At 40.0% G+C, this 26,705-nt stretch overlaps 1 protein-coding gene across 1 annotated transcript in view; it reads left to right on the top strand.

Annotated features, from left to right (window-relative positions):
- Positions 1-26,705, top strand: part of fras1 (Fraser extracellular matrix complex subunit 1) — a 245,586-nt gene that overhangs the window by 158,785 nt on the left and 60,096 nt on the right. Inside the window, exons 27-31 of the mRNA XM_063898177.1 lie at positions 2,548-2,632; positions 9,235-9,558; positions 19,598-19,757; positions 20,392-20,570; positions 26,343-26,459. Of these exons, the coding sequence (XP_063754247.1) occupies positions 2,548-2,632; positions 9,235-9,558; positions 19,598-19,757; positions 20,392-20,570; positions 26,343-26,459 (865 nt within the window). The remainder of the gene's footprint in view (positions 1-2,547; positions 2,633-9,234; positions 9,559-19,597; positions 19,758-20,391; positions 20,571-26,342; positions 26,460-26,705) is intronic.

Genomic DNA, 26,705 nt, shown 5'->3' with positions numbered 1-26,705 from the left:
TTACATATGGTTTACATTTCGGTTGCTGTATCCGACAGTGTGATTAGCCAGTGTAAACCTTGGTGCCAGAGATCAAAAAGGATGCTAATTCGGAATATTATAGAAGGAATTAATTCTGCCTCTTTAGGGCTCAGTCTGAAGCTGATTCCCTAACTACAGCTGTTATGCTGAATCGCCAAACAAATCTATGGCATTTTGAGTTTGGGCCCAATGTCCGTTTATCCAATCGGAATCAACGTATTTAACACATTGGTCTATCCTGATTCAGCTGCTCTTGCCTCAAATGTAGGCAAGCCCGTGAATTAGCTAAATATGGTCCACTGCCCAGTTTTGAGCCATTAGATTAATGAAGACAATAAAAACCTAACGTCCTAAATAGTAGCTAATCTGCATATTATAGCCATATTTGTCAAACTATGTGAAGTGGAGGAAACACAGCCACCCAAAATGCTCTCATGTTTGAATCTTTTAAGAGTCCAAGAGAGAGAGAAAAATGTCCTATTCATGATGGGACACTATGGATAAGAAATACAGCAAATGATATAATCCTCAGATTGAGGCTGTTTAAGATAAGATACATTGTTTCCAAAAGAGCTGTTTTTATTCAGTACTTCATCATCAGAACATGTCAGTTGACTGCCTTTATTTTATGACACAAGTGGCATATTTTACCATTGGGGACACGGATCAAAAGCTGCTTCCCTTTTGTCTCAAGGCTTTTATGGCATAAAATAACACCCATTTCAAATGAATGATGCACCAAATATACTAGGCATATTTATAACCTGCACATTAAATTAAACGTATTAGTTCTATGGCAGAAATATATTCATCGTGTTACTTTAATAAGCTGTCCAATAAATCTTTAATGGGCCACTGCTATTCAACCTGTAAAACACACACTGTACAAATCCTCAATTATATCTCATATCTGTTGCCAGGAATTGTAATTCAAAAATAGTTCTATCATTGTTGAAAGGTACTGGTACAATGTGTTATGTGATGGATGAATTTTTTTTCTGTAAGCTGGCCTAGTTTTCCACAAAGATGCTGCCTTGTTGTGCATTCATTACATTTACAGATGACGTGTGAAAACCGACATAGGGTTTGAGAAAGGTTGGGGCCACCAAAAGCCTCCAGAACAGATTCCCTTTCATACACTCTCCAAGTCGCTATGAGAATGAAAACCCTTTTACATTGTTCCAAAAGAGCCTCAAGACTATTCAAAAGCCCTTGCTGTACAAGCATCAGCAAATATTATAATTCAGTTCATCTCAAATTCAGGAAACATTTCCAAAAGACGAGCTTTAATGACGAAAAACGACTTCTACAAAAACAAAACTAACAAGAGATTGTAGCAAGAGGAACATAGACATGAAACCATTTACAACACAAGGCAATAATTGGCTGGCAAAAAAACGTCTAATAGCTGCAACAAAAACCTAATGCTGAAATATTAAAGCATAATTTGCTATATTCTAGAGTTTAGCATGATTTTAAAATGGGCCATTCTTCCGAATGAGTACATTTGCTTTCGATACTTTAATTATTTTTCATTTATACTATATATTAGAAACATAAGTGAAGTCAGAAGTTATACAACACTATTTATGCATTAGCTTAACAAATTAAATAAGAGAACCTGGAAACAGACAGAGTACCCATTATGCAAAGGGTAAGATCCCAAAGTTCCCTCCAGAGGGAGGGTCAACGTAGTGACATCACGATGTAACACTTCACTTGGAGAGTGGTGCTCCAACAAATTGTAAATGATAGGCTAAGGCCAGGACATCTATAAGCGGTTGAGCAATCACAACAGAGCTGACTAGGGAACCAATCAAAGCAGACTCGGCTCTGGTTTTAGACAGAGGGTGAAAACAGGTGCTGCAGCACAGGCAGTATGAGAAAAATAAAGAGATATTTGAACATTCAAGCATAGAGACATGTCACAGTAGAGCCATAAATTACAAATGTTAAAAGGGCTCAAAATGAGCATAAAAGGGCACATTTAAGGTTTCATTTATTCAACAAAACTATTTTACTGTTCTTACCTATTTATATTTAAACATCCTCCTAGTGTACCACTCTAAAACACTTCATATGCTTCAGCTTGTTCCCATAATTTCCTCTGAATTGTCACTGAACCAACAACCTGCTCAATTATTTGGACTTCTGCCGCAGTTGGCCATGTCCCAGCCCCAGCCCCGGGGACTTGTGGGTAATAAGCTTTGTCTTTGATGATGCTAAGGTGGCATGGTGAGAGGAGAAACTGCTAATGATTTGTGTGTGTGTGTTAGCAGGTAGGCTGGTGTGTGTCTGCATGTGTGTGAGGTAACCATCCTCCACTCACATAGATAGAAGCGAGGTGATTATATCTAATGACTACACACTAGGTGAGCCTCAAAGGACTCATTTTCCCAGAAGCCTCAAGGGTGAACTTAAGGGCTGTGTGTGGGTCATGTTCACTCAAAGTAGGCCGTTTGTCCCGATGAGTCTTTTATTCAAAACTGTTTTTCAGTGTTTTTTTATTTTTCTTCCCTCCTGTAGGACCGGGGAGTTCACCTTGCGTGTCGGGGACCCTGAACTGTTCTCTAAGCCCGAAATAATCCAAGTACAAGCCGTGTCAATGCAGGTACTGAACAAAAACACTTTCCTTTTATTTCATCTTTCACTTCCCAACATACGTTTTCCAAGAATGACTCTATTCTTGGAAATGCCATGTTTTCATCCATAGGCATAATTATTACATCGTATGTGGGCTCCCAGCAGAAATGAGGGACAAATATAGATATTTAAACCTACATTTTTTAACATTGTAGGTAATGGAGAAGATAGTATAGGATTTAAGGGCATAATGTGAAATGATTGCACTTATTCATGTTCAGTCCCTTTTGTCAAGGCAATATCTGATGGATTAATATTACCCACAGCAGAGGAGTGTTTAAAGAAGGACCAGTTCACTTTCTTCAAACAAAACTAAATAAAAAAGTTTGGCCAAAGGTGAGAGTAGGAACAAGAGATCGATAGATTGTGAGATTTGTCTTCTGGATCAGCTCTATATTAGTCACAATGGTGCGTTAAAGTGACTGCAATAACGTACTACTTGCTCCGGTATTCCGCCCTAGTAAGTGACTTATTGTTAGGTCACCTGTTTAAGCATCTCTAAAATCACTTGTATCTGACATCTCAAAAAGCTATTGGTTGAGGTTTTATTTCCTGTCAATTCAACAGATATTTAAAAAAAGCTGCCCTCTTATTACAGTATGAAGCTAAAACTTGATTTGGGCTAAATTATGTATTTTCTTTTATTGAGAATAACAAATATCCAATCTTTTTATCTTTTATAAAAACACTGTGAGATTAGAACATCCAACATGGCCGCCATGTTACCCACAAACCATACAATAGCCTGTTTACTGTAAGAATATATCTTTATATGCTTTGACGACATAAAGTAGAGAAACATATGATATACAAAACGATAAAAAAGAAAATAAATTTGGGATCATAAAATACCTCCGCAGTGGGAGCAGCCGACAGTTAATCTGGTAAATATGACAGCTCATCTTTTCAGAGAGAAGTCGTTTCTCATTTTGCTGCATCATCCTAGCTGCATTCCTCACTGATTCGAGGCTCTGTCCCCATGGACGGACGCCACTACTGTGATTGGCCAAAATCAGCACAGCGTGAAGTGATTGGTGTCTCAATGACCTCTGGATGGCCCAAATATGTGAAAAAAAATGAGGAACAACGAGAGATTAAAGCTCTTGCGCTTCTCAGATTTGTTAATGGGTTAGTGGAACATCTGTGTTACTCTACACTGTGTGTGTGTGTGTGTGTGTGTGTGTGTGTGTGTGTGTGTGTGTGTGTGTGTGTGTGTGTGTGTGTGTGTGTGTGTGTGTGTGTGTGTGTGTGTGTGTGTGTGTGTGTGTGTGTGTGTTTGCATTTGCAGTAGAGACTACATAGAGAAATTAAGTGACAGACGGTTCACAAAAAAAAGCCAAAGTGCGTTACAAATTGCAGTGATGATGTAATTACCTGAGTGGAAAATGTTTAATTTGCCATGAGAAACAAAATCATGTTAATCTGTCACTAAGCACAGCAAATTGTGTGATTTACCAAATTCAGTTCAGTGCATTATTATAGTATTATAAAATAAATACAAATAAAACAAGCTGAAAAAACAGATATAGTTTGTGCAGGTGAGGGAATGTTTTTTAAACTCTCAAGGTTCCTAAATCCTTTTCAAGTTTTTAGCCGGCATTGCAAACATTTATATTTGACCATGTTTCTCCAGTGGCAAGAGTCTCTTTATTGCCGTACGTGACTGTTTTCTTAAAGTCAGTGCACCCTGAGTAAATTGGTGTTGCAGGCGCAGAGCTCACAGTGCTACTTGCAGATGGTGATGGAGTGGAGCTGCTGTGTTTGGGGGGGTCTGCTCAATTACACCAGCGCTTCATTAGTTTGACTCTCTCAGACAATATTAGCAGAAGCAGCTGAAAAGGAAAGAGAATTTATGCGCATAACTCATCGTCGATGACTGTGTTTAGACAGTTTTGCATCCTCCCTTGTCTTGCCTGTGTAAGTTTAATTACAATAAAGCTAATGTTTTGTATGTAGAAAACTAGCCTTTTTGTACACACAACACTTAATACTGGTGTCCTAGTCCATATATTAAGAACTTTGAGGTGAAGTAGGTTTTTAAAAAAAAAATGTAAGGGCAGAAAGTTTTTATGACAGTATTTATAGAGCATATTCAAAAAATAACTAAGGGAACCTATACATAGAAACAGACATAATACACATTTAGGAGGATCAAAAACCCAATAAAACAGAAATACAAGTACAGTTACATAGAATAAATTACGCAAAGAGTAACACATTATTATAGGGACCCTGAAAAATGATGCTTTTGGGGTTTTCCGTTCCCTATAGTGCATAGGTTTTTGCATTTAGCACTATCACATTTTACATGATCTCTAAGCGGTTGACTAATCACAACAGAGCCAGCCAATCAGAGCAGACTGGGCACTCCTTTCAGGTGTTCAAGAGGGGGGGGGGGAAAAAGAAGATGTTTCCATGTCTCAATAGATGCACAAAATGCAGATATGAACATAAAAAGGAGCATAATATGTCTTTTTCAAGATTTACCAAGACAGAAAAACATCAGAATCATGCCGTTTCCCTCAGGAGAAAAGGCAGAAGTAGCATGAATTGTAATAGCGCTCCACAACTAATTAGTAACGGTAATGTTGTGGGTGGTTGGTTGAAAAGTGAATGTCTTTGAAAGTTGAGACCATCACTTCCCCACTCCCACACAATTTTTCTTTAATTAGTAGTTTTAATTTGGTCAAACTTTATGAAACCTTAATTATTAAGATAAAAGATTTTTTTAAATGGTATTATTCATTTTTGAAACAGCAACCTATGTCATCCTTTAGTTACAGTAAGAGGAGTTCTTGTGTTGTACGTCTTCATCACCATAGTCTCAGAGTTTATTCACACATTTCTGACAACAAACAAGTCATCATGTTGTTTTTCATCCTTTGAACTACTTAACTCCAAGGAATGCCGTCAGAGACATTTTGCAATGAGAAATACTCAACTGCAGAGTCTCATGTGATTGCTCCTCTCAGTCGACATCAAAGAGCATCACAAAAACTGATGTAACTTCCAGTGTTGTTGTCTTTGACAACAGTGTTTAAACATGTTCCTATACATTCCCCTTGCCATTGCTTTGAAAATGTAAAAGACCCTTTCAGTGTTTCTACAGAAAGTCTGACACAGAGAATTGTGGACTTTCTTTAAAATAAAACATTCAAACTTTATTCTCATTATCAAAAGCACAAGAACGACAGGGAGACATCATAATAATACATGCAGGTAAGGCATTGAAATGAATGAGCAGCTATTGTATGTTCTCCTGAAAGCAAAAGCCACTTTGAAGCAGGTGACTGTAAAGCAATGTGGCATGGAGTAAAAAGACCGTTCATGCCTATGCAGCCCTCCCTGAATAAATAAGGTAGAAAGAAATTGTTGATTGAAATCTTTATCAGATCCCAAGGCCACATAAGAATGCTATAGCCTCAGGAATGAAAGATCTAAACTGCAGATAGCTTTTGTCCTTCTGACAAAAGCTTTTTTTAAAGATAGAATCCAATATCTTCTAAGGGCATTTCTTCAGCGGGTGGTCTCGCACACAACACTTTTTGAAGCCCACATTTCCAACAGAGAGTGGCAACCTTAAAGTTTCAAAGACCTTTGGCATTGCTCCGGTGATATCTTTGCTGTCTTTGCTGCAACGTGCTTGGATGTCAGTCAATAGTGAGATAACTTCTATCTTGGGTTTGTTTTGTGTTTGAAGTTTAGAATGGTGTCTAGAAGTAAATAAAAGAGTGTACAGAAGAAAAAAAAAAAGCATTGAAAACCATGATCATTACACTTTAATTCATCATCTCTGACCATGGCTTCAGGTTGAATCTGTGAATACAGCTTCAGCAAGTGCTTCACTTTAAAAATACCCAAATATAACATAAGCTCTTTAAATGCCAATCTCATTTCATGGCATTAAATACCCACACTTTACCAACTTCCACCCAAGCCCCCCAGAAGAGTGCAGGACATTGGAGCAAATATTTGTGTTGGCCAAACAGTACGGTACTACAATTCCCTTCTAGTCCATGATCTCAGTTTTACCCCGAAAATACTTTTTCCCATTAACTTACAATGGGTATGAGATGTTTGTATAACAGCATAGACTTATTTTGTAGCTAAATAACCCAGTGCAAAAAAAAGTGTGACCTTATTTAAATCATAAGGCTTTAAAAAAATGTAAAGTGCCCTATAAACCGAATCTTTAATTGTTTTCACCAAGCATTCTTTTCACTGAGGATGATCCGTGTACTTTTTGAATCTTTATTGGCACCATGTTGGGCTTCATGCGTCACAGAGCAACTTCCATAAAAATGACCAGGGCCCCCCCTCTGAGGCTGTATCAAGTTCTATATATACTGTACATCACTGTCTCCAACCAAGAGGCGAAATCGACCAAATCAACCCAAATCCTAAACCTTACCAAGTATTTTTGTTTGAATTCACTAATGTTAACCACTTATTTAGTTTAGTTTTACTGTAGTGAAGGAGTTAAAGTCCAACACTGACTTTAGTGCATTAGAAAGCGTCGACTGACCAAGCACCACAAACACTCAAAGTGATCTGTTTCATTTTGAAAAGTCAGCTTTTTGAAAACCAACATGGCTCAGTTCAACATTTTGTTTCAAAACAAAACTCCTCATCTCTTCCCCCAATCTCCTAAAAAGCATTAGGAAGAACTGAGAAGATTTTACAAGAGATCTTTAGGGAGAGGAGGGCATTATTTTCAGCGCTAACCATTCACATTTAAGGGGAACAATTCTATATATATTTATAAAAATAATGAATGTAAACACACCATTTTTTGTAACACCTTACAGCTGTAATCCTAGCAAGTTGCCTCTAAAATAAGCTGCCTATCCTAGCTTTAACAGTCTGACTACATGACACAAAAACATCACTGGAGAGCAGCAGATAAAAGGTGTGTTACAAACAAAGGCCTAATGTAGACAGGGGGGATGGAATCTCTGCCCGTCTTTAAATACTATCCGGCAAAGTCACTATGGGAAAAACAAAGAAAATAAAGAGCAAATGGAAAACAAACAAAACCAGGCTGCGGACAAAAAAAACGTTTATCCATCTTTTTAAAGTGCCTCAGAGCCCCATGGGCCCCCTTGGTGACGACAGCGTTCTCCCAAACATGAGTCTCACCTCTCCTTCACCTGTAAAGTGTGGATAAAAGGTGAGCCCTCCTATGTGAGTAAGCCTCATTTGTGTTTGTTTTGGTCTGCCTTGGGGGACAGATTTCACTGGTTGCCTACAGTGAGCAGGCATGTCTTAGCAGGATTTAAAAGCGACACACACACCCACCTCCGGCCCCCGCCAACACATACAAAACCTTTTGTTTCTCTCCTCTGAACTGCAAAAGTGACGACACAGGATTTTGGTGGGCGTTCGAGGGCCCAGTCGCCTGTCTCTTAGAGATAATTCCTCCGTAGTCTAGTAATGTGTCACCAAATTTTCCCCAACTGAACCCCAAAGGGCGAAGGGCTGAATAACAACTTGCTCCTTCTGTGTTGCTTTCAGCCAGAGGTCATTTTGGTTTGACACACAGTGGGAGTGTGTATGACTTTCCATAAGTAATTTTCCTTTTTGGCGCCAGCCTGTTTTATATGTCCCCATTGCTTCAGCTGCGGCTTCAATGGCAAAGATCTGGAGCCTAGCCAGCAGCCGTCGAGGGCAACAAATTGGACCCGGGCCCCACTGAGCGGCTCCGAGGTCCCAGTCTGACAACTGCTTTGATTCAGGGCCACGGCAGACTATACGCAGCACATGCCTCTCTACCTGCACCTTCATCGCTGCCAAGCTGCCATGCTCACACCTTTGATCAGAGATTCATATTAAAATGAACTGCATCAATGCAGTTTTTTTTGGCACTTTTCTTGTCTTTTTGGGTTGTTTTCTGTGTAAGCAATGAAAAGACAGACACACAAAAGATGCACCTTTCCTGTGGGAATCTCTCATTGACTAGTATTAAGATAAACTCCAAGTTCAAGAGATCATGTATGCACAAATGTGGGCAATTATTTGTTCATTTAAACACATGAAAACTGTGGAGATTAAAAAAAAACATGTTTATTTTTTATATTTTCAGATGTATAATCATGTATTCTCTATACAAACAAATACAGCACATCATAGCTGTTTATACATAACTTATACAGGGTTAAGGAGAACGAGCCAAAAGGACTTACTGCCTACTGCTCTCTTTTCTCCTGAAATGACTTAGTTAGCGACGTTAAGCTTTCCCCCCGTCGAGACGAAGCATGAGGTGTGGCTGAGTGCAGCTTAATGAAGCGCCCTGCCTAACTTCACCTTTATCTTCTTCATCTCCGTCAGCGGTAGACACTATGGCTCTTATGCCCCGACCCTTTTGGAGAAAAAAAACCCATCATCTGACAATTTAGAGAAATTATTTCGTCCTCTTGCTATTCTCTTTGAAAGCCTTTTCTCAATGAAACTGAAACTCAGCTTTTTTTTACGTAAAAAAAGGGCTGTCTTAAACTAATCTATCCGTGTGATATTTATCAAAGTATGTTCTTACTCACAGCCTCTCTTTGTCTTTTCTTTATTCCTTTCCAGCCCCCAGTGGTTGTGACTCTCACCCCTCTACCCGTGGAGAGCCGTGGAGCCATGGCAACCATCACCAAGTCGATCCTACAGGTTGACGACCCCGACAACCCAGCCGATGTCTTGGTCATGGTCCTTGAACCGCCGCGTCACGGCCGGCTGACACGTTTACACGGTGACCGGGCGCTCAGCAGATTCAAGCTGGAGGAGCTGTCACGGGAACAGATCCAGTACATCCACGACAGCTCTGAGGGGACGGAGGACGGGATGGTGCTGCAGGTCAACGACGGCCACAGCTACAGGAATATTCTCCTCCAAGTCCACATCAATCGGAAGGTAGGGAGGACAGAGGGGGAGGATGGGAGATTAATGGCCCAGGGGTGATGTTTTACTGAAACACAAGTCTACAGTCTGCTACCCTAGAAATACTCCTTTAACTTTGTTCTGTTTTTAGATTTTCTCTTGGCCACAGTGGTCGGAAAACTCTTTAAAAAAAACTCTTTCATTTGTTGCGTCCAAGGCTTGAACTCGGCACACTAAAATAATAAAAACAACACAACTGGGTTTAATTTAGAGTCATCCTGCTGCTTACTGGCAAAAGACCTGCATCGATCCTCCTATCAATACTGGATCAAATTCCCCGATGTTTCACAACTCAGCCAAATGATTGTGTTGCAGCTCAAAGCTCCAGCATCCCTTATATTAGATTGTTTTCAGACCTTAAAAAGGGCAATTGATTTTGTTTTTCCTACCAAACAGAACAGCTTGTGGGATGAGGCAAAGTGAAGAAGTTCACAATGAATGTGTTAAAAAAGTGAAACTTCAGGAAGGGCAACTGCTCACAAGTCTACACAACAAGCTCTTCTACTGTGAAAACGGAAACAAATAAGTAATGCAGTACTTTCTACAGATTAAGTGTCAATTTTAAATTATTTTAGGGACAGCATCATTTGAATTTCTTTGGCATTTCAACCTATTCTGAGCTCTCCCCAGCAGCAGAAACAACTTGGGAATGTACTTTTTGATTTTCCAGCTGTAATTAAATGAATACAGGTTTGACTGATTGAAATAATCTTGAGGACTTAATTCTGTATCTTTTTCAAATGCAATAGATAGGAAGAGAAAGACGTGTGATGACAGTAGTCACATTCAAGGTAGCTACATTAGTGTCAAATCAAACTGATTTCTAAAAGTGATGCTACAAAAATGACATTATTCATTCATTGAATGGCTGTTTGAACATCTTCGACATCCACTATGTTCGTCTGGACTCCTATAATTTTCTCAACTTAAGCATTTATCACACGGATTGTGCTTGACAGTATCCAGACACTGTGCTTTGTTGACTTTAGCTTTAAAAATAGTTCGCTGGAAGCACAGTCTGATCCCCTCATGTTTAAGCACCGTATCAAAAAGAGCAGGTCAGGCCTTTGAAATGGCAGCCGCTATCCTTCCTCTGTCATCGTTCAAGTCTTCTGCCGAGGTTTTTAAGACAAGGATGCAATTATCTTGCAACAGACACCGGCATAAGACAATTTGGCAGCATACATTGCACTGGAGACAAGGAAGGACCTGCTTTCAATATTGAATTTGTCTAGACAGAAAAGCATCAAAGACATCAAAGTGTGTGTGACAACGTCTTTGTGGGGACCCAGGAGTAGGGTGAGTCTGGAAAAGGGGGGACACTGTCAAGATTTTTTTTAGCAGAGTTTATATTCAAGGTAAGACCAGGTCCCTAAGTTTTGATGACATTTTAATAAGAAATTAAAAAATTCATCTTTAATATTGTATTTCAGTCAGTCCTCAAAACATGCTAAACAAATAATGTTCTGTTTTTACAAGGTCTCACATCTAAAAGTGTACAAACAAACACAGATATTATTCCAAAATATGTTTTCTCCTGCGTTCCGTCCCAGCGGTCCAAGATGTTTTAAAGCACATTGATTTAGATGTTTACACACTGTCGACCATAAAGTTGGAATAATTTTCTTTTCAGACACATTCCTCTTTTTATTCCTTTTTCATTTTCACTGTGATATGTTTGGAAGAGATTGATCAATAAAGTTTGGAGACAATGTGAACTCTATCTAATAGGAATCAATCACATTGTCACAATCATTTCATAAGAAAAGATACATTACTCCAACTTTATGGGCAACAGTTTATGTGTTTGGGTGTGTTTAAACTCAGTCTTCGTGGGGACCCAGGAGTAGAGACAGTTTGAGGACACTTTATCAAGTCTTTTTAGCTGTGTTTATATGTAACGTCAGACCACGTCCCTTCATTTCTATGAGAAGTTAAATGCAAGTCATAATAAATCTCAAGTGTTTGAGTCAGTCCTCAAAATATGCTTAACATTTCCGTTCTTAGAGTACGTGTTTCCAAGAAGTCAAGTCTCACATAGATTTAACAGGATTAAGTCCAAGTCTTTTTTTCTCCTTGTGACTTGTGTTGTGTATTAACAGTTATAAATCAGGTCTCCCGTCGTGTAGTGTACAAACAAATATGGACAAATATACAATTTCTTCTCCTGCGTTCCGTCACCAAGATGGTTTAAAGCACATTGGTTTAAATTTTGGATCATTGAAATAAAAGCCAAACAACATCCCACCTCATTGTCTGCCATTTATTCTTTTGCCAGAGAAACTTTTCAGGGATATATTTCCTGCTCACCACCGTTTGGTTTTGGAGGGCAGCTTTGTTTGTATGGCTGCATACAGATGGTTTGCTTCAGGCTCAACTCCTCTGCTTTACCCTTCTGTAAATCAATAACATCCCACTCACAGAGTCTCTCACACATATACCCATGTCCAGTTACTGTAAAAGGTCCTGATGCTGCATTATGTCCTGCATTGGACAGAGCAGGATGGACAGCATGATGGAACGAAGAATTGTTTTGATTTATGTTGGAGGCTTTTTGACGTCCCTGCAGTGTTCTCAATGTGTCTGGTTGTCACCCAGTTGATTTACACAGGTATATGGCTAAAGAATAGAGGTCATTAAGGAAATAAAGGGGTGGGGAGGTTACTGCAGTGATATTGTCTGCTGGCAGCAGCACAGAAAAAGAAAAAGGCCCTGTTTCACTCGTGTGATGCTGTACAGTTAAAGGGCCCTATTATTCCTGTAGTGTGTTTTATAGGTTGTTGTGTATGTAAATGATCTGCAAAGCTATAATCCCAATATAATTACCTCTAGAGGGAGTTTCTATTCTTTCTTCTGAAATGCCTTGATTAAACTCCTTCCTTTACTTCCGTAACATAATGAAATCCCTATGTAACACTTACCCTTCTATTGGCTAGCGCTCCAACACATTGTACATGATATGCTAAAAGGCAGTAAATTCCCAACTTCTCTAAGCTTCACCAATCATAAACCGGCCAGCTAACCAATCAGACTAGAATGGGCTCTGGTTTCAGACAGAGGGTAAAAAGAGGTGCTGAAGCAAAGGCAGTATGTAGCACGTGTTACATTAAAGCATGGAAACATGTCATCAAAATAAAACAACAATTCTGACCCTGGAATTATCCGATGTTAAGAGTACTGTTACGGAGTTGTGTGCAAATTAGCACATCTTTTACAAGATAATGCCTTGTGTGCTTACCAAAACATACAATTTAATTATTTGTTCTCACTATTTCTATTAAACTGGTGAATTTTCATCGTGATATCCATTAGTTCATTTTTCTCCTTTAGTGACTTCCCCTTAAAACAAGAAAAGACAAAAATGCATTCTGCTATTGGATCATTTTAATTTCAGTGGCACATCTGCATTTCCCTGCATGCTTTTAACTTCCATTCATACCATCACCTCACAAGATTTTGGATTTTCAAGTTCAGAATCAGAATCAGAAATACTTTATTTAACAGGAATGTTCTGCTGTACCTGTCCACGTGACAGCGGAGCTGGAGCAGTCTGTTGGAGAAGGAGCTCCGCTGTGCTTCCAGCTGCAGGTGGAGAGGGTGGGTGGGGTTATCGATGATGGACAACAGTTTGTTCAGAGTCCTCCTCTCCACCACAGCCTCAAAAGGGTCCAGTTTGATGCCGATGACAGAGCCATTTTTATTAATCAGTTTGTTGATTCTGCTGGTGTCACCGGCCCTGATGCTGCCCCCCAAGTAGACCACAGCAAAGAAGAGTGCACTAGCAGCAACAGACTGGTAGAAGATCTCCAACATCTTGCTGCACACGTTGAAGGATCTCAGCTTCCTCAGAAAATAGAGTCGACTCAACCCCTTCTTGTAAACAGCATCAGTGTTGGCCCTCCAGTTCAGTCCGTTGCTAGGTGCACTCCAAGGTACTTGAAGCCACATTTCCCAGAATGCACAGGGGGCTGTGGAGACGTGTTCTTCTTCCTGATGTCACTGACCATCCATCTGGTCTTGGCCACATTCAGAAGCACATAATTTCCCCCCGTCCACTCCACAAAATCCTCCACCAGCGCTCTGTACTCCTCCTCCCATCCATCCCTTATACCCTACCACTGCAGAGTCATCCGAAAATTTCTGCAGGTGGCATGAGTCTGAGTTGTATTTAAAGTCAGTGGTTCAGATTGGAGTTCCAACGCCTAGCTGTTTTGGGTAGTTGACAACATCCCAAGTCATATAAAACTGCTCTAACACTGTGGGCTGCTGAGGAAGCCATTTTCAAAAGTTAATGGGAAAAATGTGCAAACTCATTGGTCACCAAACTATAGGGAAGTTGCATGGATTAGAACAATGCAAGAAAAGAAATATTAGTACAAACCAAAAATGTACTTAACATTAAATAAAACTCCTTAGTCCTGTGCCCTCATATTAGCTGTTTCCAGTGCCAGTGTCTTTTTGTATTTTTCCAGAGAGAAAACTTTTACCGTCGCATCAGAAAATACACTGCACCCAGTCTCTTTTTTGTGCTCTGCCAAGTTTTGTGTAAAAGAGCTTTTCTAAAAAAGCGCTGTTAATGACACTGTAGAAATTGGAGTAGAAGCCTGTTTTTGGCATGTCTTTCAGACTATCATAACGAAGACCAAAAAGCCAATTTCTTTGAGCAGATCTACTGGGCAAACGCTGGATGTTGCTGCCGGTGTTGTTGTGTTCAACTTGCATTGTCCTCCCTTTTCCTTGGCTGTCAGACTGAGTGGTGAAGCTTATCCATACAAAGTAGAGCAAGCATCTTTTGGTTTGGTGATCCTGGTGGAAAAACAATGTCGAACTAAATTGAATGGCGCAAACAAAGCATAAAAGGCAAGGAGGCATGTCTGTCATACCCAAGAGGTGGTCAGGATATCGTTGTCAGAAACGCTGAGTGGAGGTTCTGCCCAGTTCCCTGAAAAGATGCTATGTGGACACAGGGCCTTAGTGATTAGTACTGCGACTGGACTTAAACAAGTCACAGCCAATGAATCCTGATTTTTCTGAGCTTGGCACTCGTTGTACTTCCAGGCCCACCATCCAGGCTGCAGCAGCGGCTGTCAGTGTGAGGCTGTGTCTTGGACAATAGGCTTCCTGAAAGTGGGATTACTAAGTTCTAAAGCAGGAGGCTAATCAGACTCTTAATGACCATCTGATGGATGGACTAGCTCTCTCCTGAGCCCTGAGCGGAGCTGCAGCTCGCCTGAATAGGAAGCAGGACCCTTGGCTTTCAATTACTGTCACGGGGAGAACACTTTGAGCCTCTGAAAAACCCTCGGGCTCTTCTGTTTCTCTGCAGCAATGGAGGGGAATTAGATATTTTTTTCTGATCATTCATCCAGCTTTGGTGGGCTAATGGCTCAGCTTTATTGTCAAAGATCGTTTAGGTCTTCTAGTGTTGAGCGCTTGGAGAATATGAAAATTAGTTTTGAAAATTCCTTTTTTTTTTTGCGATATTGCACATCCAAAGCCCGTGATTACATTTTTTGATTGCTGTGATTCCTTTCTGTCAAAGCTGGTGGTCACACAGCCCTGCTTTACTTTAGCTGCACACTCTGTTTTCAAGACACCACGGCAGCATGTTTCATGTAGATGAAATTATAATGTGTTGCCGATAAGGATTCAATCTCCATTCTGTGGCTTTCAACAGTTTGACGTGTCCATCACCCCTCGCCTGCTGGAATTATGGATAAATGAGAGATGACAATACCACTGTCATTACAAAAGCATGGCCATTCTGGCCGGCAGCTAGCAGATATTTTATCTTGACAAACTCATTTATTTCTGTTTTCGTGGACTACAGCCAAAACCCTCTCCATCCAGTACAACTCTATTTAGAACCCATCTCAGGCTTGCTGGCTCAAAGCCCTTTAAAGGTCTCTGATTATGCACTTTTCATGCATTTGTTCCCAAATGTGCTGCGGCTAAGGAGAGAATAATGTTGTTGTTTTTCCATGAAATGCTTTTGGCCACCATAAGGGTGTGAACATTTGTTGTTGCTGCACGGGCTTATGGCCTGCATTAAATATCCAAACCACCTCAACACTTGCCCATATTTAACACTACACATAATCCATTGAGAATTGTTATATATTTTATTGGTGAAGTGCAACAGCAATCTCAAAAAACGTTGTCTTGATAGCTTTTGGGGTTTTTTCCCTTTCCTGTAGTGTGTTATATACTGTAGGTTTTGGTGCATGTAAATGGTTTGCAAATTCTAGAATCTCAAAGTCTGCAGTTTCTCTCCCACACAGATTCAGGCCCTAAAGGACATCTCAAAGTCACAAACAGCACAAATAGGCAAATCGCATATCATAAGAATATGCTCAGTCGGGTGTGAACAGGAAGTAAAGGAAAGGGCTAAGCACACAGCCCTGAGGGGCTCCGTTGTTGAGGATCAAGGTGGGGGATATGATGTTTCTCACCCCGCCCAGCCTGGGGTCTGCCCGTCAGGAAGTTCAAGATCCAATCACAGAGGGCGCTGTTGAGCCTGAGGTCCCTGAGCTTGATATCCAGCTTGGAGGGCACAATGGTGTTGAAAAATTAACTGTTGTTAATGAACAGCATTTTCACATATGTGTTCCTCGGATCCTGGTGGGAGACAGCAGTGGGGGAAATGAGGGCAATGGCGTCGTCTGTGGACCTGTTTGCTCTGTAGGCAAACTAGTGGGGTCAAGAGAGTCAGGGAGGGAGGATTTGATGAATGTTTTTACTAACCGCTCAAAGCATCTTATTCTGTTAAACCCCCAATAGTCAACCCCTCATTTGGTTTGAGAAATCAAACCATTCTCAAATTTGTTGATGGAGTTTAAGAAATATATCCTTAGGAATGTGATATTGCGTTATTCGTTTTGTATGTACTGTTTATAACCCCCATTTTCAGTTGATAGCTGTTTAATTCAAACCAGTTTTCTCTACTCTTATCTGAGTAAGCACCTTCTCTGTGCTTATTTCTCATCTGAAATTGAACCCAACACAGGTAAAAAAAAGTAGAAACATTTCACATGGTTTAATTTTTTTGCACTGTCTCAAGGAGCTTAGACTGTCTTTCTAATTAGACAACACAAATCTCACTCGATAAAAGAAAAAAAAAATCATTAGATTTGTGTGAAAAAAATTACCAAGTGGAGTTGCAGCTGCAGGACAAAGAGCTAGAGGTGTGGGGAAATCAGGAGTATTGGCAAACGTGTAAGTCCTCCCCACTTCTATTTTGTAGAGCGTGCTGTTTCTGGGTTTCTGAAAGTCCTTTAGAGACTTTGGAGTTCATCGGGAGAGGTTGATAATCTCCTTGATGATGTGGTCCTCTGAGTTAAAAACCTGCCATGCTGACTTATGTGTTTCCTCTGCTGCATGTCTGGGATTCTTTGCCTGCTGCTGCTGCCACACTGAAGTAGTGTTATATCGGATCAGCCATGCGGCAGGCAGAAGAGCCACAGATGGCCGGCAGGTTGTTATCTGCAAACACAGACAGCCACACACACACACACACACACACACACACACACACACACACACACACACACACACACACACACACACACACACACACACACACACACACACACACACACACACACACACACACTCTTAACTCTCATACACCTGGGCACACTCTTGTAATCTATTATCAGCTACTGCCACAGTGTTTCTGGCATTGCACTGATCTCCTGCAGAAAATAGCAAATGAACAACTTTTGAGTTTGTAGTTTCTTAAAAACCCATTTTCTAGTTCTTAATGCAAAAACAATCCTTAATATCCACTTCATTTCTTATAAGCCAATTAGTCTGCAATGATTCAAGTTATTGTTTTTTTTTTTTCCTTTTGGTCTTTTTTCTTTTGGACACTATGACAACCCAAAAGTTGTTATAGCTAATGTTACAAACGAGCACTTCGCTCTGCATTGGCCAATCGGCTTGCTACTCCTTCACTGCGTGTGGGACCCAGGTACCCATAAACAAAAACTTGCTGTTTGCTATCCTGGCCCAAAAATGGCTGAATGAGCTCCCCATTGACATCAGGACAGCAGAGAGTCTACACTTCCCCCATCGCAGGTTGAAAACTCACCTGTTTGGACTAGGCCGATACAAAAGAAAAATCTCTCTTCCGTATGTAGCACTTACAAACGTTTGGCTTTTTGGGAAGCTAATGAAGTGGCACTTAATCTTGTTGTGTTGATAGATAGAAAATGTACCTAAAGGATTATTGCTTTTTAGTTTGTTTCTTCATGGTTGAATACACTTAATGTATGTCGCTTTGGATAAAAGAATCAGCTAAAATAAATGTAATGTACCCATCTACATATGTAATGTAAATCCTTTTAGAAAGTGGTACCAACGTGTTTTTCAAGTGGCAACAGGTGCCTTAAACCTGTCAACTCTAATGGTAAATGTATAGAAGTCTATGAAAAAATTACAACCTTTCTCACTTGTTCCTAATGAGTTTATGGTCTCAATTGCTTGTTTTAAGTATTGTTCAATACAGCATGTTGTTCATTTTTTTTTTTATGTTGGTCCTATTTTGAGTAAAAACAGAGGATTTTGTATGCAATGTATGCATAGGATGGGGCTACCCTGTGACTGACTGTTTGTTGGTCCGTGATTTTGTCGTAGAACTTGAACCCATTCCCATTTTTTTTCAGTTCTGGAGGGTTAATTGGAAAGTTTCTTCATGTTAAGTTGTACTGAGATACACCTTGTTGTGTTGATTATAGTCCCTGAACAACAGAACAACAACAAAACTGCGGTTGCAAATTTGCCAAATGCTGTGGCTAGTAGTAGTCCCAAATTAATAAGGGGCGCCATGGTTGCCACTTCCACTTCTTATATTTGGAGTGTTTATAATGACATTAAATAATATTGTTGTATATGTGTTATGTCCCCCCAAGAGTACAGGGAAAGTTGATTAAGTTCTCCCTCTTTTTTTAAGAGTGTTGGTAAAATAGGAACCTTGTTTTACATTGTTTTCTTACTGTATAAGATTTTCACAGGCAGTATCGGTATTCAGTAAACAATTTTTTGAAAGCTAGATTACTTTTAGATCACTTAACACCGGGATGTAAAATGTGGAGCTACAGAATAAGCTACAGATTAAATAGCTGGTTGTGCTTTACAATGCCTGAGAAGTGAGTCCTACCTGTTTTTATCCAAGCAGCAGGGTGACACAGTGAGTAAGCGAGTAGGAGGTCTAGTATCAAACCCTCCCCGACAGCAGGCACCTTCCCTGCTGAAATGTCCTCCAGCGACACTGAATCATCCACCAGCTTTGTGAGCATGCTGGGGATGATCCTGCTCTTTGTTCTCTGCTTCAGGGAAGGACGAGCAAAACAATGAGTTGAGACTCTGTCTCAGGTCGATACATCATCACAAAAACAAGTCTGATTCAAAAGTTGTGGTCTCAGACAGAGAAAGCACAGATTGATATATTACTTCCGATTGGTGGAGCTGACTCCAGGCTTAGCGCTCAGGTAGGCTGCTTCTGATTGACAGGGCTTTACGACAGGCTCCTAGGACTCACAATCCCGAGGTTACAACAGATGTCGAATCGAACAAGCTGCACAAACTTTGACAAAACAAAGGAAAGTGGCATCAGGCTGCACCCGAGGAACAAGGAGTCTGCTTCGTTTTCTCTATATACCACATGGGGTTTCTCAGAATGAGTAATACTCAAACATATTGTTCAGTTCACTATGTTTGAGAGTACATTTAGATGAATAACCCTTGGTTGTGTTACTGCACCGGCGGCTAATTCATGCTAACGTCATTGGCATCTGTTAAGATCCTTGCTAGAGAAGAAAAAATGGCAAATTGGAGAGGATATATTTAAATGTTCAAATGCTAACAAATCATTGTGTCAAAATGTTCTTGTGGATTTTGCAGAAAGACAGTTGGTTTTCTTCAAAAATAAATAAGTGAAGCAGAACTAGCTGTAAACAAATGGAGCCACCACAATGTTAAAAGTTTACAAATGAATATGTGTGTGTTTCAGGCTGCTGACGCTCCACATGTGATGTCCGTGCCAATGACCTGGGTAAAGGAAGGAGGCATGGTGCGACTGGATAAAAAATACCTGCAGGCTGACTATAAGGGAGTCAGCAGCGAAGACATCGTCTACACCATCCCCGTCTCAGATGGACAACCTAAATACGGTACACTCTTTTACACAAACATGATATGCTAACTCAACAGCTTTACATCAAAACAGGCTCAGAACTATTTCGAATTATCTTGGCTTTAGTTTTGTTGAAATCTTCTTTAAAATGATTTATAGTTTTCTAAATGCCTTTTCCTCAGTATATTAAGAGGTATATAGAGCTGAAATGATGCAGATACTTTCAGATATAACATATTTGACAACTATTTTTATTATAGAAGTAGTTTTGTTTCAAAGATTTCGAAAATGCAGTTTTTCAGCCACTGAAATATGGATATTTCCTGCTTTTAGTGACATCTGACATTAGGACATTTAACAACATCATGTTGGACTTTGAGAAACTAGAATGGATATTTTTCTGTAATTTCGTAGAACATATGCACGCCTAATCTAGAAAAAATAATCAAAATATTTATCCATTATTATATCATTTGTTAGAGGCAGCTCTAGTTATTTGCCAAGATATAAGCCCTTGACCACCATGGTCGATATTAACCTAACCACAACCAGTTTAAATAGATTATTAAAAGCACTTCTGTCCCTGATCCTGGTTGGATATCATCCGGACCTTTTTTGATGTATATTAAGAGAAAAAAACTGCTCATTACTTCCCCCTTTCTCCATCTCAGGTGAGGTGGTGTTGGTGTCCATGCCCGCTGACGGCCCCGCAGAAGGCTGGCGTCCATTGCTCAACAATGATCGAGGCTTCACGCCCACAACCTCTTTCACTCAGCAGGACGTAAACGAGGGCTCAGTCTGGTACCGCCACTTCGGCAGAGATTCAAATAGCGACTCCTTCCAGTTCCAGGTCAGTGCTGACTCGCATGATTTAGTAAGTGAAAGTAAAAAATTAACAGACCACTCCAAATTTTGCTTAAATCTTTATCTCTACATGTAAGGCACCCAATCCAGTGTCTGTTTAAAATCATTTTACTCAAAGACATACCTATAAATAATAAAACAAGAGAAAATGATAATGCTGAAGTAGTCTCTTAATTTTTTCTGCGGCTGTATAGATTTTTGTGCATGTAAATGGTCTGCGAAGGCTTTGTGAACGTTAAAGCATGTAATTGTCACAGTACAGTCAAAAATATTAATATGAAACTTGAAAATGAGCAGTAAAGTCTAACCGAACAAAGTTTTGAGATAGCAATAAGAAATACTATGTGTTTTTGTTGTTATAATTTACGTATTATAATTCAAAATTCTTAATCATCACAGTGAATCTCCTGTAATTCTTCTAAAATGTAAGGTCAGTCTGCTAGATCCGCCATGCAATCAAACCTGGAAGCAGTGTTTAATGATTACAAAATATTTTACAGAGAGAGTTCAAAATCACCAATTGACTTCCTAATGAGTGAAATATTAACTTAATTAGTTTGAGCTTTAAACTAATGGATAAAGGCATCAGACGAATTGTGAGTTCACCTGCAGTACATACAGTAGGCCATTATATAAAATAGTTTGTACACTGCCGGGATAAACACATGACAAGGCTGTTTTTTATCCTTCGCTTTGTGTGCGTTGTACCATACGTATAAATAATTTTAGGAGAAAAATCCTCCGTGGGATGAACAAACCTCAGGGGGCCATTAAAAGAACGTCTCACTCACAGAAAGGGTGAGGGGAGATGGTGACAGTGATGTGTTTCATCACCCTTGTTGTTTTTTCTCTCTCCGGAGTGTTCTTTGACGCTGTTACCCGTGTTCATGTTCCTCTGTGTTTACCTCTCCTCTCCCTTTCCAGCACGTCTCCCCCTGGCTTGATTTATTTCTTCCTCCCTCCTCCTCCTCTTGTGTATCTCTGTCTCTCCTTTTCACCTCTATCTGCCTCCACTTGTATTTTTATTATAACCATGAAATTGTTTCTATGCGGTTTATTGGAACACTCTAAAATATGTTCTGTGTTTTTCAATACATAAGTTACTGTCTGCTTGTCGCTCAGAAGTTGTTTTATTGCGGACAACATTTTGTGTCTCCTTTCCATTCTTATAGCTTTTCTTTTCTGCACTGGTTTTCTTCTTCCTGGCCAGGCTTGGCTACAAACTTAATGTGTGACACTCAAAGCGACTTATCTTGATTAGCGCTAATGACCCCAAATTACTCGCAAATTGGCTCCCGATCCGAAACAATCCCAGTATCACCACTGCAGCATTCATCACGCCGCAGTTAGAGCGTTTTCATGCCAGTCTTCACCTCCGCCGCATTAGAAAAACAAAAGAGGCAGCCAAGAGCTTGCAGCGACATCTAATCATCTCTCCCTCCATCCAGCCCCCCACGTTTTGGCTCCATCCATCAGGGCAAATGTGTTTCAATTACACAGTGCTGGATTCGAATAAAATCCTCAAGTGTCTCATCATTTTGACAGGAAGTAGGAATGCAGAGGGGTGGCGAGGAGAAGCTGAAAACCCGCGACAAACTGGAAGCGTTTGTGCTGTTGTCAAACTTGGTGATTATGCTTGACGGTTTGACAGGGTGGTATTATTGTGCTCCTAAGGTTTTTGTCAGTGTGTGGCGCCTTGAAATGATTGATTTAAAAAAAAGAAATCGGCTCCTGCAACTTGGAACTAAACAAAAGTAGGCCGCACAGCACTCTTGATGTTTTCGCACGCGCCAGCATGTGATTTTTGCAAATCTATATTTGAAGCAGCCAGATGGTAATTTGATCTCTCAATATGTTGTCCAGAGTGAAAATATATTACTTTTTTTTAAAATGTATTTTTTGGGGGAACCAGTGCCTTTGTTGAAATGGACAGATGGAAGGACATGCGGCAAATGTAACAACCTGTGAGTTCTGTTGTCCAATGTGAAAGCCCGGTATAACAGCACCTTAGTAGCAACAGAAACCCAAAAAGGAAAATTCCTGTTGTGCCCCTATGAAGTTGAGAAAAAGTTTACGTAGAATGTATTTGTCAGGCAACTCAGGTGTTTCATTTATATGTTTATTAGAAACAGTATAGAGTTTGAGTTTGGCGTCTATGCTCGGGCCTCATCACTCCACATATTAACATAGAACATGGAGTGATGATTAGATAACTATCCCCCGAGCCTACAGGTAGAAGCTGGGGATTAAGCTGGGGTGGTGGTGGGGCCGGCAAGCATCGCCAACGTGAACGCAGCAGCAGCAGCAGCAGCAGCAGCAGCGAGGTGAAAGCATTAGCAGCGTGGAAACAGCAGTAGTAGCAGCAGCAGCATTAGCAAGGCAGAGGTAGTTGGATCCAACAGCTTAAATAGAGCGCCAGATTTAGGAGACTATGTTTGGTTGGTTGTAAGAGTGACAAGGGGCGTTATGTACAAATGTATCATTGGTGCTCGAGTTGACTGCCTGAACTAGCTCGCAGGCTTCGCCCCATTTATTTGAATTGATGTAAAAGAGGCCTTCAGAGGCTAAACAGGAGACAATCTGCCATTTAATGTCTGCTTTGGTATAAATTCATTATGAAAATGTCACAAACTTTAAACACAAGGTAGTAGGACTCAAATGCACAACTCCAGGAGACCAAGTTAAAGTATTAAAAAATACTTTATTTCCAAAAAATGCACAACAAAAACCACAACTCAAGACGCTCACATGGAGGATTAATAAACACAATGCTGGTACGCTGGTTACTGACTCACAGACAGGACAAAACGAACTGGCACAAGACAGGGGGAGACAGGACTATTTAAACATGAGGTAACAGGGAACAGGTGGAAACAATCAGGGGCGGGGCTGACGCTGACGAGGGCAGTGACAGGGAGTCAAGAGACCTGGAACGAGACGCAGAAGGTGAGTACCAAAACAAAACAGGAAGTGGGAGACAAGACAAAAATGACTAAACAAAACATAAAACATGAACAAACATAGACCTGGGGCATGACGACCCAAACAAGAAACTTGACGACCAACATTTTTGACGAGACACAACAGAAAATTCAACTTACTTTGTTTCCAATGCAGCTATCAGAAAAAAAGGATCCGTACACTGTAATAAAAGCTTGTAGACGTTTTAATTCTGCAATTTTTCAATTCAACAAAAGATCTTCAGCTACAAATGTCAACACCCTGTCGTATTATCAGATTATATTGACTAGCGGCCCATTCATTTGAAACTGTTTTCCTCACACTTGACCGGTTTATATCATCTGCATCAAGGAATATCTTACTGAAGATATGCAACAAAGAAAATAGGCACTGCATTAATGAGCCTCATGGTATATAAACTAATAAACTGAGGATTTTTTCCCTCATAAAAAAGGGCTTTTTGCTCTCAGTTTTAAAATGATTTGGGGGTGTTTTGCAGTGCAAAATCATTATTGTTTTGTGAATCTGACCTTGATGCACAAATCAGGGCGCTATCTGTTGCCACAATCAGTTATTTGGGAACTTAGTATTTTAAGCTGCACTGCAAAAATGCATGTCTCCAGATGGAAACAAGAGGAAACTGTTGCAGAATGACACAGAAGTAAACTGCACTCATTTGACCCGATTACATTGAACGGCCTCATCTTTATTTGGTTAACAGAGCCTCATAAATGAATGCTATTTTAACAGTTGTGATTTCAAAGAGATCCAAGTATACTCACATTAGCCCAGTACCTTTATTCATTGATTTCCTTTTAATAGCAGTGTTTCAGTATTGGTTATAAGCTATTAATTTTGATTTATAAAAATTTATAACTTATTGACATCTTAACCCCGCACAGTTACCTGTACTTTCCATTAAGTGGCAGTCCAAAGAGGGGAAGTTGTACCTGTTTGAAGAACCACCAACACATCCTGAGATAAAATGAAATACAAATACCCACAATTCCCTGATTGAAGATGTGACACATTTCATTTGTGTTTCGCAGGGTGATTTGTTGCTTTAGGGTTGATATAACATATAATACATACGTCATTTTATGTTGAATAGAATCAACCAAATAATCCATAATTTTTTCTGCCACCGCAAAGCCAGCTTCTATAAATCCAGCTGACTCAGCACAGACTTTGATGGTAACACCATTACTCATGATCGATGGCGCTGACTCCAGGCTTCACACGCTTGTTACATTACTTCTGAATGACAGAGCTGACTCCAAGTCCTCAAACTTTCTTCCCCCTCAAATGCCAGCAAATGCCACTGATGTGACAGGAACAAGCAGCCGCAGCAGAATAACAAAATGAGGACAGAAATTGTCTTTAAGAAGGAACAAGCAAGGCTGTTGCCCATGTAGAGCAAATCATTTCGAAAGAGCGGTTATATATTGTGGACAGCTTGAGTAAGAGAAATAGAGCACCAGTTTAAGATAACATTTCAATTAAAAAACAGAAGCGTGAGAAAGCAGCAGAGCCAAATATCATAGTGTAATATTCATTTAGGCAGAGGAGATTACACAAATCCAAAAGCTTCTGCCTCACTAATCAGTTCAATTAACATAGCCTAAATTCTATTTCAAATCATCATCTTCATTATAAGCAAGGAAAAGAGCAAAGGTCATGGCTTATGCGTAGCGCAGGATAGGGACACTGTTGAAGAGAAGAAAGTCAAAAAGAGAAGGAGAATATATCTTAATAATTAAGTACTTAATTAATTAATACTTAATGTTACACTTGAAAAAAGGGGGAGGATCAACCCTTTAGTTAACACCTAACTTGGAATATTTTCCCTTTGTCGACATGTTGATAAACACTTAAAATATTACATATGAATAGGCCCTGTTATGCTCATTGTCAGGTTAATATTTGTATTTTGTGCCTCTACTGGGACATGTCTCTAATGTTGAAAAAGCTCTTTATTTTTCTCATACTGCCTGTGCAGCAGCACCTCTTTTCACCCTCTGTCTGAAACCAGAGCCCAGTCCGCTCTAATTGGTTAGCTGACTGGCTCCGTTGTGATTAGTCATCCACTTAGAGATGTCCCGCCCCTTAGCCTATCATTTACAATGTGTTGGAGTGCTAGCCAATAGAAGCAACAGAAACAGAAGTGTTACGTAGTGATATCGCTATGTTACAGAAGTAAAGAAAGGAGTCCAACGGAGGCATTTCAGGCAGGGGGGGAGTGTGTGGGACTTTAAAGAAAAAAAGTCCCATTGAATGCTGGGTATTCTTTTATTTATAGTGAAAGATCAGAATGGTTCAAAATGTTAGAGAAACACCTTTATGCACCCTGTTGTACATTTTACATTTAAACAGATATTTATGGGTTATTTAAATTCATTGCAGAATAATCTGGGGTGAAGTAGTCGAGGTATGACAAAAATCTGCCTGGATACAAATTAGCTCAATATGCATGACAGTTACATCATTAATATTCTTGTGGTTTCCTCAGTGATTTATTGAAGTTTCTGTTGTTGTCCCTGCAGTGCAGCCTGATGCTGAAGAGTCCCGTTTACACACTGTCACATGTTTTCATCTCATCTGCTGTATCTCTCATCTCTCACTTTCTCGAGAACCTGGCATCATCTCTGTCACCCAGAAATTATTCATAAAACCTGAGCCAGTTTACAGCCAAAAAAACTGTGATAATGTGCCGCTGATAAAGATGTCAAATTAACACAAGTTTAGCTGAGAAGAAGTGTATCTTAAGTGTTTTCTCTAATAAATTGTGTGTGTGCAGGTTTCCACAGAGGCATCCCAGGTTATTCAGAGCGATGCTCAGACATTTACCATAGGGGTCCTGCCTCAGAGCCCAGGATTCCCCCAGCTGGCCCCTGACTGCGATCTACAGGTCACGGTAAGGGACAAAGGTCTACCAAAAATGATACAAGTTTAAACAGTGTAATGTTACAGTACCATTACAGTGAGAGTACATTAAGTAATAACTCAGCTATTAAAGCAGAGGTGCAAGCAGAAATTACGAATTCTTAAACACATTAGGATTATCCTTGTATATTACCAAAATATGTCACTTAAAATGTAATCTTACCAATTGTACCTCTGTGGTGGACTACAGGCTACCACTGCTTTGGAAAAGCTGTCC

The sequence above is a fragment of the Eleginops maclovinus genome, chromosome 12, assembly GCF_036324505.1.
Source record: "Eleginops maclovinus isolate JMC-PN-2008 ecotype Puerto Natales chromosome 12, JC_Emac_rtc_rv5, whole genome shotgun sequence".
In the NCBI taxonomy this organism is placed as follows: domain Eukaryota; kingdom Metazoa; phylum Chordata; class Actinopteri; order Perciformes; family Eleginopidae; genus Eleginops; species Eleginops maclovinus.
Note: the sequence above shows the minus strand (reverse complement) of the source record. Positions and strands in the feature narration are given on the sequence as shown.